At 47.8% G+C, this 14,758-nt stretch overlaps 2 protein-coding genes across 5 annotated transcripts in view; one reads left to right on the plus strand and one right to left on the minus strand.

Annotated features, from left to right (window-relative positions):
• The window catches only part of CCDC40 (coiled-coil domain containing 40), a 44,559-nt gene extending 38,330 nt beyond the window's left edge, over positions 1 to 6,229 (minus strand). Inside the window, exons 1-4 of the mRNA XM_052658160.1 lie at positions 6,201 to 6,229; positions 4,691 to 4,754; positions 3,845 to 4,267; positions 751 to 883 (exon numbers count right to left, since the gene is read on the minus strand). Of these exons, the coding sequence (XP_052514120.1) occupies positions 751 to 883; positions 3,845 to 4,267; positions 4,691 to 4,754; positions 6,201 to 6,229 (649 nt within the window). The remainder of the gene's footprint in view (positions 1 to 750; positions 884 to 3,844; positions 4,268 to 4,690; positions 4,755 to 6,200) is intronic.
• An 870-nt stretch (positions 6,230 to 7,099) lies between these two features.
• The window catches only part of TBC1D16 (TBC1 domain family member 16), an 87,863-nt gene continuing 80,204 nt past the window's right edge, over positions 7,100 to 14,758 (plus strand). For all 4 annotated transcript variants that reach the window (XR_008201006.1, XM_052657433.1, XM_052657436.1 and 1 more), the window contains exon 1: positions 7,100 to 7,160. The gene's annotated coding sequence lies outside the window, so the exon portion shown is untranslated. The remainder of the gene's footprint in view (positions 7,161 to 14,758) is intronic.

Here is a 14,758-nt window from a genome sequence, read left to right on the forward strand (position 1 = left end):
TTTCTTCCTTCCTGAGCTGGAGAGATCCTGTTTGGTTTCTAACTCATTTACATGAGTGCTGCCTGCACGTCACTTGCAGGTGAGGTGAGGTTTTGTTGGCTAGATCGTCTGCACACCACCATCAGATGGAATACTTGTTGTTGTTTAGTCACTAAGCACTATCTCCCAGAGTTTGCTCAAACTCATGTCCACTGAGTTGGTGATGCCATCCAACCATCTCATCCTCTGTCATCCCCTTCTCCTCTGGCCCTCAATCTCTCCCAGCATCAGAGTCTTTTCCAATGAGTCAGCTCTTCCCATCAGGTTATATACAATATAAAATAACCCAATCTGCTTTCTCATGTACTCAACACTGGGATACCAGAACCAAGTGGAAAGATAGGGATGTGCCTGAAAGCACCATGGAAAACTCAGCCCACAGGGACATGTTTAGGGCCAAGCTCCCCTCTGAGACCAGAAGGCCAGGGCTGTGTCACTGGATTTCGGTCCAGGCTTGGTTCTGCCACTTAAATGGTTAAGTTACTTAATGACTCTCATGGTGTGTAAAATGGAGAACAGTTCCTTCCTCACCAGGTAAGTGAAAGGATTAAATTAGATAGACCAGAACAAATGTTCCACGTGTCTTATCCATTTCTGTTAACGACATTTTTATCTTTAGGCTCACAGCCCAACAGGAAACGAGGTAACAGGGGGCGAAGGAGTGAGAGCCCTTGCACAGAAGGCGATGGGAAGCGGCCTGTCCCGTGGTACCTGACTCCGGGGTGAAGGGCACCTCTGTGCCCGGAGGCAGCTCGTCAAGACCCAGGGATGTGTCGCTGCTCCCCGGGCTCTGTCTGAGGTGATGCCCAGCCTCCAGAGGAAAGACCTTCTGCTGGGGCGCTCCCTGGGATTGTATAGAGCAAATACAACCAAATCTGAATTTATGAGGGTTTAGTCAGGACTGAGGCCTTATTCAAATTTGATTATTACAGTGTTCAAAATTTAACACAGTTGGTAAAGCAATAGAAAATTACTTGCATATCATTTGGCTTTCGCAATTGTCAAAACAAAAAACACCTGCCTCCACCCCAGTGAGGGATTTAGGAGTGGTCTCTGCCCATCTAGATCTGTAGCAAAGTGTAAACACTGAGGCATGGGCATGTGCTGGATGTGAGTTTCTTTATTTCCAAATACTGCTCTCCCCGAGGCTGGTAAACAGCATTTCTGAACGCCTGAGCCCTGTCCAGGGTCTCCCGAGAGAGCTGTTTCTTCTCTTCTTTCAAACGGTTTCACTTTGGGGACATTTCCAGAAGAAAATGTTTTCCCAAGCACCTGGCTCCGTTTTAACTCTAAAGGAGACTCTTGCAATGATTATCATTGACAATAACTACTGCTGCTGATGAACTGGTGAACATGAGTAAGGGCAGACAATGACCCTGCATGGGACCCTGCAAGGTGGATGCCAGGCGTTTCTGTCTCCTGCAAGGGAAGCAGCTCATAGAGGCTGAAGACCTTGCTTAAGTTCGCCTAGCCAGCCAAGGGCTGTCTCAACGCCCAGCTCCTGCTTTTTCCAGCTGTTTTTCCTCAGGTGATGCTGCTTCTAGAAATGACTTCTGAGGCATCCAGAACCACAGTGACATTCATGGGAGCCCAGAGTCCAAAGCCTACCTCTGGGGGGTCCAGAAAGGGCTTTTCTTAATGACCACACCGATGACCCAGCAGCTCCCACTCCACAGTTAAGTTACTTGAGAGCTAGGAGGAGGGAAATAGGGTTCTCTCTTAGGGTTTGTCTCTGCCCTTCTGGTTGATCAAATTTGGAGACTGTTTCCCAGTGAGTTTTCTTTTTCTTATAAAGTAAGAGGTTTTATTAAGATACCAAGCCATACTGTTTTTTTCTCTCATACCAATCTTCTTTTTAAAAAGAATTATTTATTTACCTATTTATTTGGTTGCTCTGGGTCTTAGCTGAGTCATGAGGGTTCTTTAGATGCAGCATGTGGAATCAACCAGGGATTGAACCTGGGATCCTTGCATCAGGAAGGCAGAGTCTCAGCCACCAGACCACCAGAGAAGTCCCCCAGGTGAGTTTTCTAGAAACTAAACTTGAGGATGCAAACTGGGTTTACAGCTCAGCAAGCGACCTATGCTTTAATACTCCTGGCTGTGTTTGGTTGCTTGTTTTTTCAGCCGTGCCATGTGGCTTGCAGGATCTTAGTTCCCCAATCAGGGACTGAACCCAGGCCCTTGGCACTGAAAGTGCAGAGTTCTAACTGTTGGACCATCTGGGAATTCTCGGTCCTGGCTATCTCATAAAGGAGGGCACTGTTTAGTTGTTAAAATCTTACAAGTGGTTTTGATATGCATTTGTCATTTGTAGTCATAAAGCTTAATTATGGTGCATCAAATATTGAATCATGTGATTCTCTAAAGTTATTATCTCTTTAGCTTTCACAGGGTGGGGAGGAACTTCACAGTTCAGAGCAAGCATGACTGCCACCATAGCTGCATGCCTCCGGGTAAGGAAGTCCTTTGGCTCCTCAGTTTCCTAATCTGAGCAATGGGGATAATAATAGTTCCCACCTTATGGGGTTGTTGTCACTGAGACAACACACGTAAAGGGCATGGAAGTGTCCAGCCCAGAGTACATGATGAATAAATATAATGCCTTCTCTTCCTGCCCTACCCCTCGCTTCCCTTCTAGAACAATCAAACCTAAAGCCAACAGGTGGAGTTGACCCAGTATGGAGTGATGAGTCTGGACAAAATGAGGAGGGTGGGTTCCAGAGACTGTCCCCAAGGTGAGACACAGGTATCAGGCCTGGGCCTGGTGAGGAAGGTCTTGGCACGGAGAGTTACAGCCCAGACATTTGGGGGCTTGCCCATCAGTAATGGACAAGCTGAACTGAGGCACCACCTGATAGAACACCAGAAAAACATGGCATCCTTCAGTGACATTCTAAACCTGGAGACCTGAAAATACCAGGCAGAACCGAGCTGAGGGACATTCTACAAAACAGCTGGCCTGTGACCTTTAAAAGCGTCAAGGTCATCAAGGTCAAGGACAGATTGAGAAGACTAAAGAGATGATACAGCTGAAGGCAGCAGGCGATTCTGAAGTGGAGCTCTACTATAAAACACATTACTAGGACACTTGGTGAAGGAAGCCTGAGGTGTATTTGGTAATGTAACACATTGATTTTGATAATTATCACATGGCTGTTTGTGGAAAACATGTACGAAAACATTGGGAGGCAATTTACTGTCAAATGCTTTTAAAAACATTCTTAAAAGTTCTTTAAGGTACTCTAGTTTTTCTGTGTGTACTTGATTAAAAAGTTCTTTAAGGTACTCAGTTTTTCTGTGTGTACTTGATTTAAAAGTAAAAAGTAAAAGTAAGCCTATAACTATTATTATCCACAGCTGCACTGTCCAGTCTGGTAACCACTTATAACAGTTGGATATATACATTTAAACTAATTAGAATCCTCAAAAGGTGAAAAGTTCAGTTTCTCTATCTCCCTGGCCACATTTTAAGTGCTCTGTAGTCACACGTGACTAATGGTTACCATACTGGACAGCGCAGATAGAGAGCATTTTCATTATCATGTAGAGTTTTACTGGACGGTGTTGCTCTGGAGACTGGACACCCGGATGCCCTTACGTGGAATGTTTCCAACTTGGGTTTGGGAACACAAAGGAGGGTCCAGAAACTCTTGGCCTATGATGGTGGCTCCTGAGACTTAAGTTTGCTAAGACATTTCTAACAGGCATTGCCATGTGAACTATTTATAGTGTACCCTGAGTTCCTCACATAGATTTACAAATGTCATGAGCAGTAAAACACTATAGACCTCAGGCTACTCACCTGGTTCATTTGCTCAGACAGGCCTAATACTTGCTGGGAGCTCTTTGTGGTGACGAACCCCATTCCTGTGGATTTGGATGGGTGGGGGGCCTCTCTGTCCTCAAGACCCATTTCCCCCCTTGCTTCTTCATATGGGTGTGCGCGGTCAACTTCATCTTTCGGTCCCTCCCCAAGACTGATGTCTGAGGAAGCCAGATCTAGAGAACTGACTTCCCCTTCAGGGGACATGGCTTCCAAATCAGATTCCAATTCCTCTTCTAATTCAACTTCCTCTTCCATTTCCATTTCCCCTTGGCTTCCTCCATAGTTCCCCTGGGCTGTGACTTCCCCATCATTTTCAATTTCCCTTTCGGAATGCTCTGTAGCACCCTCAGCTTCTTCATTCCTCTGGTCGTTGCTCTTCTCCATCGACGATACCTGTAGCTATGAAGCAGGAAAAAAAAAATCAGGAGACAAATTGTAAAGGATCTTGTGAGATTTTATCCTTAGTAAGGTAACTATACTGATGGGAAAACTGCATCTATACACTTGGAGCATCGCTAAGAGATTATATTTCATAGTTTAGCTTATCTGCTCTTTCTTTTTTTGGTAAATATCTTGCATCCTTTGTTACAGGAAATGAGCTCTGAAAAACTCAGGGTGATCTAGGCGTGGAATATCCAAGGCATTCTTGATGAGCCATCAACACTTCAGAAGGAGGAGGAAGGAAACTAGGTTTCTCTGCAACTGAACCGAGTCTGTTCCAGAGCAAGGTCATAGGATCATCGTGCAATTTTCTTAAACAAATCTGAACTCTAATTCCTAGTAAATACAGCCTAGACTAATTCATCCCATAAGGAACTTCACCTTGCCGCCTTCAACATTCTGGTCCTCTTCTCCTTCAGAAGACGATTTGCCTCCCAAGTGAGACCTGGTGGCGGAGAAACAATTGAACAGTTTCAAATAACATCTTTCTTTCTCTTGGCATTTCTCTCCTCCTCACTGTCTATATATCTAGTTTTTATATTTACTTGTTAACTGTCTGCCTTCTCTCTAGGCTGATGGCCATGACCTTGTCACCAATACCAGCACTAGACCATGCCTGTCACACGGCACAAGAATCACTCCAAGAGTGAGCGAAAAATGCAATGATTGAAACATTTAAGGAACAGTACAAGTAGATTATGCTAGAAGGTCACTTTAAATATACTTGTGTTTGTGACAAAATGGGGAAAATAAAAAACAAAATAGGAGAAAATTGCACAAAAAGGACAAATACTGTAGAAACTTTTAGTTTCCCTATGATTTGGATAGTACAAGAATGTCACATTCTTAAAATTGTTTTTTTCTAATTAAAAGTCAAACTAATACAGCCATATGTGACACAGACAATGAAAATCCCCTGTGACTTCTCTCCTGTTCAAGATAACAAGACGTAATAGTAAGAGATTTAAGGATATTTTTTATGTATTATTTTTTATTTTTTAGATATTTATTTGGCTGTGCCAGGTCTTAGTTGTGGCATGGTCTAGTTTCCTGATCAGGGATTGAACCCAGGCTCCCTGCTTTGAGAACATAGAGCCTTAGCCACTGGACCACAAGGGAAGCCCCAAGGATATCTTCTATCAAATATTTTTCTGTGCATTTAAAGCCACCCATCCACCAAATTAGAGATCACACTATATACACTGTTTTGGATTTAGTCTTTTCATTTATTGTAATCTGGACTTTTCCATGTCAATAGACGCAGACCCACCTTAAAAAAAAAAAAGAAAGAAAGAAAGAAACAATACAGAGGTGTCCAATGTGAAAGGTAAATTTTTTAAAATAGTCTCTATCCTTTTAAACAAAGTGTAAGAGAGGAGAGGCCTGATGGTCCTGTGTTAGTTTACCTGACTATAGCCTATCTGTGTGCTCAAGGCATTCACGGTGGGGCTGCCTGGCCCTACCGAACCCAGTCCATCACCTGCCACCTCCAATCCCGGTGAGGTTGGGCTGGTCTCCCTCTCACTGACCTCGCTGGGCAGCATCCAGCACAGAGACCCCTGCTCTTAGGGCTCTGCAGCAGGGATTACCAAGCATCGTGGTTGCCATGGTTACTGTGGACTGAGCAAGTCCCGGGTTTCAGAGAAAGGAGCGCCCAGAAAAGGGAAAAAAGGGAGGGTACGGGAGAGGACAAAGGGACGAGAGGTGAGAAAGCAGAAGGGCGTGCAGGAATGTGGGGGTGACCGGGGAGGTCAGGAAAGGCCCAGAGAGAGGGGAGGCAGGGGTACAGGAGAGAGGAAAAGGGCATGGAAGGGAAGGGGTGCCTAGGGGGCTATGGGAAGGGGGAGGTGTGGGGGCAGCTCCGAGGCCCCAGATCCCTAAGCCCGTTTACCCGCCAGCGCTGCCGTCCGGCTCCGCCATCTCCAGTTGCTATGCGACGCCGTCAACATCCGGCGGGCAGGGACCACGCGCTGGGCTTGCAGTGCAGGAGGCCTTTGTGCCATTTGTGTACACTAGAAACACAGAATATTTAACTCTGTAAATGTATTAAAGGATAAATACGCATCTTCTCCATCTCTAAGTCCGAGCTCTACCTAGCCTGACTCAGTTTCTGTAAAGCGACAACCGTGTCAACGTGTGTCCTGCCGGCCACTCTGGCGCCCCAGGGGCTCGCGCAGGGCACCCGGGAAGCCGGGGACATGGGACGGCCAAGTGTCCTGAGGATGGCAGGAAGAGGCAGGGGCGCGAGGGGGTCCGGAGCCGGCCGCGCCTTCGGCGACCGAGCCTCCGCCAAGTGCCTGCCTGTCCATCTCCGGACCTGGGGGGCTCAGTACCCCCTTCCCGAGGTTCTTGCGAAGAATTCATGGCGGGAGAGGGATGCCCCGTGGCCTCCTGGTGGGTGTTGTTCTCTTCCTATCCCAAAATAGGAAAAACAAAAGCAGAGGAGGGGACAGAGAGGGCGAGCACGCACGTGGCACGTCCCAAGGGTCCTGCCTTTACTCCGGGGGCGCGGGGCTTCCCACTGGGGCAAAGTCCCGGGGCCGGAGGCCCGGGCGGGCGGCGAGGCCCGGAATAGGAAGGGGGCGTCCGGGCCCGGGCCTCGTACCGGAGAGCGGAAGGTGACTGGGGCAGTTCCGCGACACGGTTGGGGCCGGGTTGGGACTGGGGCTGGCGGGGGTGGGGTGGGCGGTGGGTCTGATTGGGCCGGGGGCCGGGTTGGGCCGGGGGGCGGGCCGGGGGCCGGGCCTCGCCGCGCGTCCCCGCCCCACCAAACCTCACTGGCGGCGGCTGCAGTGGCGGCGGAGGCGGCTCCGGGAGCCGGCGCAAATCCGGCCCCGGGTGCGGGACCCGGGTGGGTATCGGGGACCTGCCGGGGGCCGCGGGGGCGGGGCCTGAGGGGCCGGCGGGGGACCGGGCAGCGCCCCTCGGCGGGACGGGCTGGGGGCGCGCGGGGCGCGTGGGCCTGCAGCCGCGGGGCCCGGGAGGGGCCGGGGTCTGGCCGCAGCGCAGAGAGGTGCAGGGCCAGAGCAGGAGTGGGGCGGCAGGATCACGCGGGGAGCTCCCTGAGGGCCCCCTCCGCGGTGGGTTCTGGCGCCCTGGGCAGGGAGTGGGCCTAATTTGAGGAGACTCGGTCTCAGGCTGTCTGAATCTGTGGTCCGGAGAACTTGCGGTCTTTGTCTGGCTGGATCGTCAGAGCACGCGAATGAGAACTTGTAGGGGCCCGCCGTTTGCCGACACAGCCCCCCAAAGTGTGTGTTTCAGCCGCACGGGGCGCGCGCTTAACATTCTCGGCCTTGGGGTGGGTGGTCTGGGCGGTCTGAGCCGCAGGTCATGAAATTCACACCCTTTAGGCCCGAGCTCTTCCTCTTGATCTTTTCTTAAATGATAATAAAAGAAAGGAAGAAAAAAATAGAAAGAAAGAAAAGAAAAAGGGAAAAGGAAAAAAAAACAAAAACCCCGGCAATTTAAGAGTTCTAAATATAACCTAAGGCACGCTGCCAGAAGGCATGAATCTTGAAATCCTGTTATTCCCACACTCCGAAGTTGGTGTCATATGTTGGCCACAACCTAGTTCAGATTCTATTCAGAAACAGAAAACGACATAATACGTTCACTTTTCTTACCATGAAGTTTGTTTTACTGTTTCCTCAAGTTCATAAGAGAAGCCAGGCCAGCCCCTGTGTCTGGTCCCCTTGATCCTTCTTTACCACCTGCAGGCACCAATTCCTATGTCTGTAAAGAGGGAACTGGTTCTCAAAAACCAGCCATGTGATGGAGCATATTATTAAAGGGCAGGGGAAAGGCCCAAAAGGAGAATTCCATTCTAAATCTGTCACAGATTGATTAGAGAACTTAAAAAAAAAAATCTGTGTTTGTTTTAGAAATTCCCCACCAGAAACATCAATATTTTGTTGACTAGCAAACATTAAACACTTTTAAGGACCAGGAAAACTTTTGCAAAGAAAAGATTATTAAAGTGAGGAAAGCCTCTTAGTATTAACTGTGAAACTCATTCACGGCCGTGTGTTGTTGGTATCGGAAGGCTTGTTCTCTGCTGAGTGCACTTGGCTTGTGGAGCGTTTGTGGTGAGCAGAGTCTCAGAATATGACTGAGGAAAGTTCTTATCAGTGGAATTTTTTAATCCTCCAGTCATGATGATTGTGATGTAAATAGATTCTGATTATGTTGCATGAAGTAAACCCATAAAATCAGGAACTGAAGTGATCCCCATTTGACAGGTAGAAACACTGACCCTTAAATTCCCCAAGTTCACGCATGGAGTGACAGAAGTACAGGCCTTGGGCCCAGGATGCTCCAGCTCCACTGTACCACACTGTACCACAAAACCACTGTACCAGACTCCCCCCACCCTCTTGCCCCTACCACTCACGTGCACACATTCTCCCTGCCCTAGAGACTTGGAATAACATGGTTCACTCTGCCAAGTGACTCATAAACATTCGAGAGAGTGAGGACTAACCGACGTCACCACTAGCTGCTAGTATCAATTCAGCTGAGTCTATAAAAAGCCCCCCAGGCCTCAGTGTAAAGGCATCTGAGATGATAGCCTCTGCGTTTGCAGAACCCTACCTACAACTGCTGGTCTCCCTGGCTCAGGTTTTGGGTAGTTCAGTGCATGGGTTTAAAACATGGCCTCCAAATACAGACTGCTGGATTTGAATGCCAACCCAGTGCATAGTACTGACTTAATGCTACTGTGCCTTGGTTTCTCCATCTGTAAAACGGGAGTAATACAACCTGTCACAAAGTTCTGTTGCAACAGTTATCTAAAGTACCTAGTACCTGGCTCATTCAAAGTTCCTGTTAATATAAGTGTTTAATTATTATTAGTGACCATGGTTTGGATTTTTCACGTTTAACTAGATTGGTAAAAATATTTGGTTTTGTTTTTTGGTTCCTTGTATATGTGGTCCATCGGGTGGAAAGCTGATCATAAGCAGAAGTGGAATTCTCCATTTAGATATATTTACAGTCTCTCTCTTTTTCTTTTTTAGTTTTAAAATGTGGACATTTATTATTACAAAATCAACTGGTTTGATTTTTAAAAACTACTATATTTTAAAATAATACAAATACAAGTTAAAATAATTGTAAACTGTCATTCTTTTGAGTGCAAACAAATAGTTACCCAAAGAAGAAATAAAACCTCCTTGTGTGCTCAGTTGTTAAGTTGTGTCCAACTCTTTGCGACCCCATGGACTGTATCCCGCCAGGCTCCTCTGTCCATGAGATTTTCCAGGCAAGAATACTGGAATGTGTTGCCATTTCCTTCCCCATAGATATATTTACACTCTTGATAATTTTGTGGGGTGCTGGGTCCCCCTGGGCCGACCAGGGACCAGGGTGACCAGGTTGCCTGGCAACGCAAATCTGGAGTAGAGATTTTAACTTGTCCCCCTACATCCAGCCAAGGGTCCCCAGTTTTCTCCATAGGCCTAAATCCTCTCCTATAAAATTAGTGAATTAGCTTCATACAGTGGTACAGTTGGGGAGGGTGACTTTAAACATGAAGGATCTGTAGCAGTGGAGGTTGGTTTTATTGGTGTTCTTTGTTATTGTACATTTTTCTATTGTATTTGTATTAGATTGATGAATGTTGATGAGGCCATTGCACACAGAAGGCACATACTTCTCCCAGCCCACCCCCACCTCCTCGAAAATGACATAGGGAATCTTTTCCCACTCACTTCCATGTTGGTGGTTTTGATGCTAGCAACCACCCACGTGTCCTCTGGGCACTTGGTCTTGCATCTGTAATAAATCTGCTTTGATGAACTACCTGATGATATGTGATCTGAAGCATGTCCTTTACTCCATCTTCTGAACTGATACAGCCATCCTCAGAGAGGAGAAATCAGGCGCTTAAGACTTGTTTAAAAAAAAAGATCAAGTTCGCCGTCTGCGTGTAGTAGCCTCAGTTGTAAGGCTAGTACAAGGAAAGAACTGAAAGAACCCAAATGCATTATCCAATCTGAACGGCATTCCCTTCTCTGCCTGAGCCTCCAATGGAGAGTCTCTCCAGGTGTTTAGAGTTGATTGGAGAAGGAAATGGCAACCCACTCCAGTGTTCTTGCCTGGAGAATCCCAGGGATGGGGGAGCCTGGTGGGCTGCCATCTATGGGGTCGCACAGAGTCGGACACGACTGAAGCAACTTAGCAGCAGCAGCAGAAGCAGAGCTGATATACAAGATGAGGGGTCTGTATGGACTCACCTGACTGCATACAGAGATGTGGTAGTATCTTTTCCATGCTCTTTCTAGATTGGCTCCTACAGAAACCACCATCACCTGGGTGCACCCTGAGCCTGTGTCTGAACCTGCTTGCACACTTTGGTGTTTGCTCTGGTTTTCCACTGAGTGACCCTGAATTCAAGTGGTTGATAAATTGGTTGTTACACTCTCTGGCATTGGAATCAGGACAAAGGACATATCTGTCAGATGGCATTTGATACCTTTACGATTTTTCAATTTCTTCTATTTTTTAATGTTTATTTGGCTGTGCTGGGTCTTAGTTGCAACATGTGGGATCTAGTTCCCTGATCAGGGATCAAACCCAGGCCCCCTGCATTAGGAACACAGAGTCTTAGCCACTGGACCACCAGGGAAGTCCTGGTTTTTCAGTTTCTGGAGCTAAAATGCTTTCCCAGAGGAAGATCAAGTGTGTTGCATTCCGGGGGTGTTGTCAGTATGTTCCCGCCCAGTTTGATTTCTGTTTTGTGGTGCATTAGCTACTCCTTTGCCACAGACACTGAGAACCTCTCTGTGTTAAAGTTTATAGGCACAATATAGAGGTCAGATGCCCCTCATCCACTTTGGGGTTGGTCAGTGGTTTCCTGGTTGGCTTTACCCTTTTTCTTGCTTTTTGGGTTTAGTCCTTCCTCAGTATGGATCCTGACTCATCTTTAAGTCTGTTTCTTCTTGCAGGCCCCCCCTTCCTTGGCATGTTGGGGGAGGTGGTTTGAGGGTATTTTCTGTCCAGGGGCATGGGCAGCAGATGGTCTTTCTCTGGACAGGCAGAGGGTTTGGGGTTTTCCAAGGAGTGGGTGATAATTGAAGTGACAACTGGACAGTTGGGAGAGGAAAAACAGCTAAGCAGGCCACCAGGTCTTCCCTCACCCTCGTTTCTTTAACTGTCTTCTCCAGTTATGGCCTCTTGAGGGTCCTTTTTCCTTATGGCAGTTGGCCCAGGGCCCCAGCTCTAGTATTTCTGCCCTAAACTTCATTCCTTCGATTTAACTGCAAGTCGACTGTGTTGTCCTCACTTCCACACAGAGGGCCCCACACACAGCAGCCCTATCTTTGGGCCACGATCTTTTCCATGTAAATCCTGAATGCAAAACACAAGTGCAGCAAATATATTTCTCTTCTGCAATGATCCCATAATTTGGACCTAAATAAGAAGAGGGGTGATATCAGCTCCCAGGTGTCTTATCTGGGCAGCGAGACTGAAGAAGACCCAACTTCCCCAAACTGTGCACCCCAAAGAAAAGTTTCCTGATCTGCAATATTTGTATCACCCATTGAACTGCAAAACCGGATGTTCCCAAAAAGACTGCGGTGCATGTGCCTGGCTCTAGGAGAGAAAACCGGGGCCTCTTGTGAGGTGTATTAGCAGCAGATGTTTTATGAGAGGAAAACAATCCTTGTTTGCCTGTGCCTGGCTCATGTTTAAGATGGCATTACCATGTCCCTGCTCTGTGTTGATTGGTCTTTGAGGGCAAAGCAGATGAACTAGTTTCTTCTGCTCATCTGGCAGGTGACCAGAGCTCAGGGCAATTTGCTTCTGAGCAGTGTGACAGTGGCAAGTTTGGGGGAAGAATCACCTGTGGGCTTTGCCATACAACACGTCCCCTAAGCGTTCATCGGCCCCACTCCCTACCTGCTTCCCCCTCACTGCAATGGACAGCTGTCACAGTGGACGTGGGCTGTGACAGGTGTGCGGGAACTGCCAGATCACGAGCTGCCAGGACCACACTTGTCCTGTTGACCCAGGGTGGTCCTGCGGCGGGGACATGGCACAGAACAGTGAACGGGAGAAGTCTGGGCAGAGCCTCCCTCCTACTGGCTCCAGCCTGCTCTGTTTCTTTTGTCTTCTTAGAAAGGTTCAAGAGGTGTCTGCACCTTTGCTCTATTTGTTTTCCATTTGGGAATTGATGCAGCTCCTTACACCAGCATGGGGGCTTCCCTGGTGGCTCAGCAGTAAAGAATCTGCCTGCAATGCAGGAGAGGCATTGGGTTGGGAAGATCCCCTTGGAGAAGGAAATGGCAACCCACTCCAATATTCTTGCCTGGGAAATCCCATGAACAGAGGAGCCTGGCGGGCTACAGTCCATGGGGTTGCAAAAGGGCTGGACACGGTTTGGTGACTAAACCACCACCAGTGCCAGCGCCTTACACCAGCACAGGAACCAAGGCTCTGGCACTTGTCTGTGCACAGCTTTCCTCTGTCCTGTCCAGCCATCGCAGAGGCTGGGTCTCCCCTCTGCAACGTCTAGGCCCAGGTTCTCATCATATTGCTTAAAGGCTAGTTGTTCTGAATGGAAGTTTGATGGACAGTGGAGATGGAAAGCCCCCTGGAGAGTTAGAAGTCAGCTCTTTACAGTGTCCTTGGTGTGATGTGGTTGGCAGAAGAGCAGTCCCCAGATGTCCAGATGTTACTTCCTAGTTCTGGGACCTTGTGACTGTATTGGGTCATGTGGCAAAGGGGATTCAAGTTGCAGATGGAATTAAAGTTGCCTATTGGCTGACTGTGATGTGGAGAGATTGTCCTGGATTATCCAGTGAGGCCGTGTCATCACAGGGTTCTTGAAAGTGGAAGACGGGGCCAGAGTCAATGTCAGAGTGATGCCCTATGAGAAAGACTGCACCTGCACTGCTGGCTTTGAAGGAGGAGGAAGGGGCCATGAGCCAAGGGATGTACGTGGATTCTAGTTGGAAAAGACAGGATTAATGGATTGTCCCTTGGAACCTCAGGAAGGAACCCAGCCCTGCTGACACCAGAGGTTAGCTCAGTGAGACCTGGGTTGACCTCTGGCCTCTGTAACTGCAAGATAATACACTGTATAGTTTTAAGTCTCTATTTTTGTGGTGACTTGTTACAGTAGCCAATACACTGGGGATAGAAGTGCTTTGTGAAGGATGCAGGAGAGGAGACTTGTGTCTTTTCTAAAGGATGTCATTTCTGCGTCTGTGTTTTGCTCGTTTCTGTCTTTTTTGATGACTTTACCTCTCTATCTAGGAGGACTTTCGCTGGGTCTAAATCACTAAATCTTGGGGAATGAATTTGGGGTAATAGTTTCTTTTCTAAAAAAGAATTCTTCAGGTTTCTTTTGGCTGTTCTGCGTCCCCTTTGCTGTGCTTGGGCTTTCTCTAGTTGTGGCGAGTGGGGGCTACTCTGTTGCGACGCACGGGTTGCTCATTGCAGCAACTTCTCTTATTGCAGAGCATGGGCTCTAGGCACACGGGCTTCAGTAGTTGTGGTTCAAGGGCTTAGTTGCTTTGAGTCATGTGGGATTTTCCCAGACCAGGGATCAAACCCATGTCCCCTGCATTGGCAGGCAGATTTTTAACCACTGGGCCACCAGGGAGGGTAATAGATTCTTAACTTTACCCCTGTAAATATTAGCTAGAGGAGAGCCCCACCCCACCACTGCCATACGGAGCTACAAAAGCCTTGCTTCCTCTGGGCCGAGTGTCAGTGGCCACGTGGCTCCTGGGGAGGGAGGAGGGAGCATGTGTGGTTAACAGCAGGTCTGCTGCTGCCCACTGGCTCCAGCCCAGCATGGCAGGGCCAGTTCTGAACAGGGCTGGAGAGAAGAAATCTGCTATCCTTCCCAGGCCCCACCCTGCTTCTCTTGGGGCTGCTGCGGTTTCTGACATCTCTCTTCTATAGGCACCCTCTCCCCACTCTCCAACCACCTCAAAACCTCTCTCCTCCTGGAAGCAAACTTGAGTTACCTTCATCACCAATGTGACTTACTCCTGCAAGTCGCAGAGGACCAAGAATAGTTCTCAAAGATGTTCTAATTCTTAAAGAGTTGCAGGTTAATAGGAAGAATGACTTCCTAGTCAAGGAGTTTCTGCAGTCTTTTGTTTCATGAGCATGTTTGTGTTTGTGTGTGTGTGTGTGCGTTTTCTGAGGAGAGGCCAAGTTGATCTTTTCTTTCAAATTATACAATAGCCTATTTTGTAAAAAATGTGGTCCTACCCAGTGGTTCCTGATGGCTCAGAGCAGCACAGAATTCAATGTGTATTCATGCATTGATCAGAGATGGTTAAAAGCCAGCACTGGCATTTTTATTTTATATCTTTTAAAATCATTGCCTTTTTTTGCACACTCAAGCTAATGCACATTCCAGATCTTGGCCTGACTCCATTTCTGTATTCTTTGTGCCAACTGCCAGGTTGGCATCACTCTCCTTTCCATCAA

The sequence above is a fragment of the Budorcas taxicolor genome, chromosome 19 (genome assembly GCF_023091745.1).
Source record: "Budorcas taxicolor isolate Tak-1 chromosome 19, Takin1.1, whole genome shotgun sequence".
Lineage (NCBI taxonomy): Eukaryota > Metazoa > Chordata > Mammalia > Artiodactyla > Bovidae > Budorcas > Budorcas taxicolor.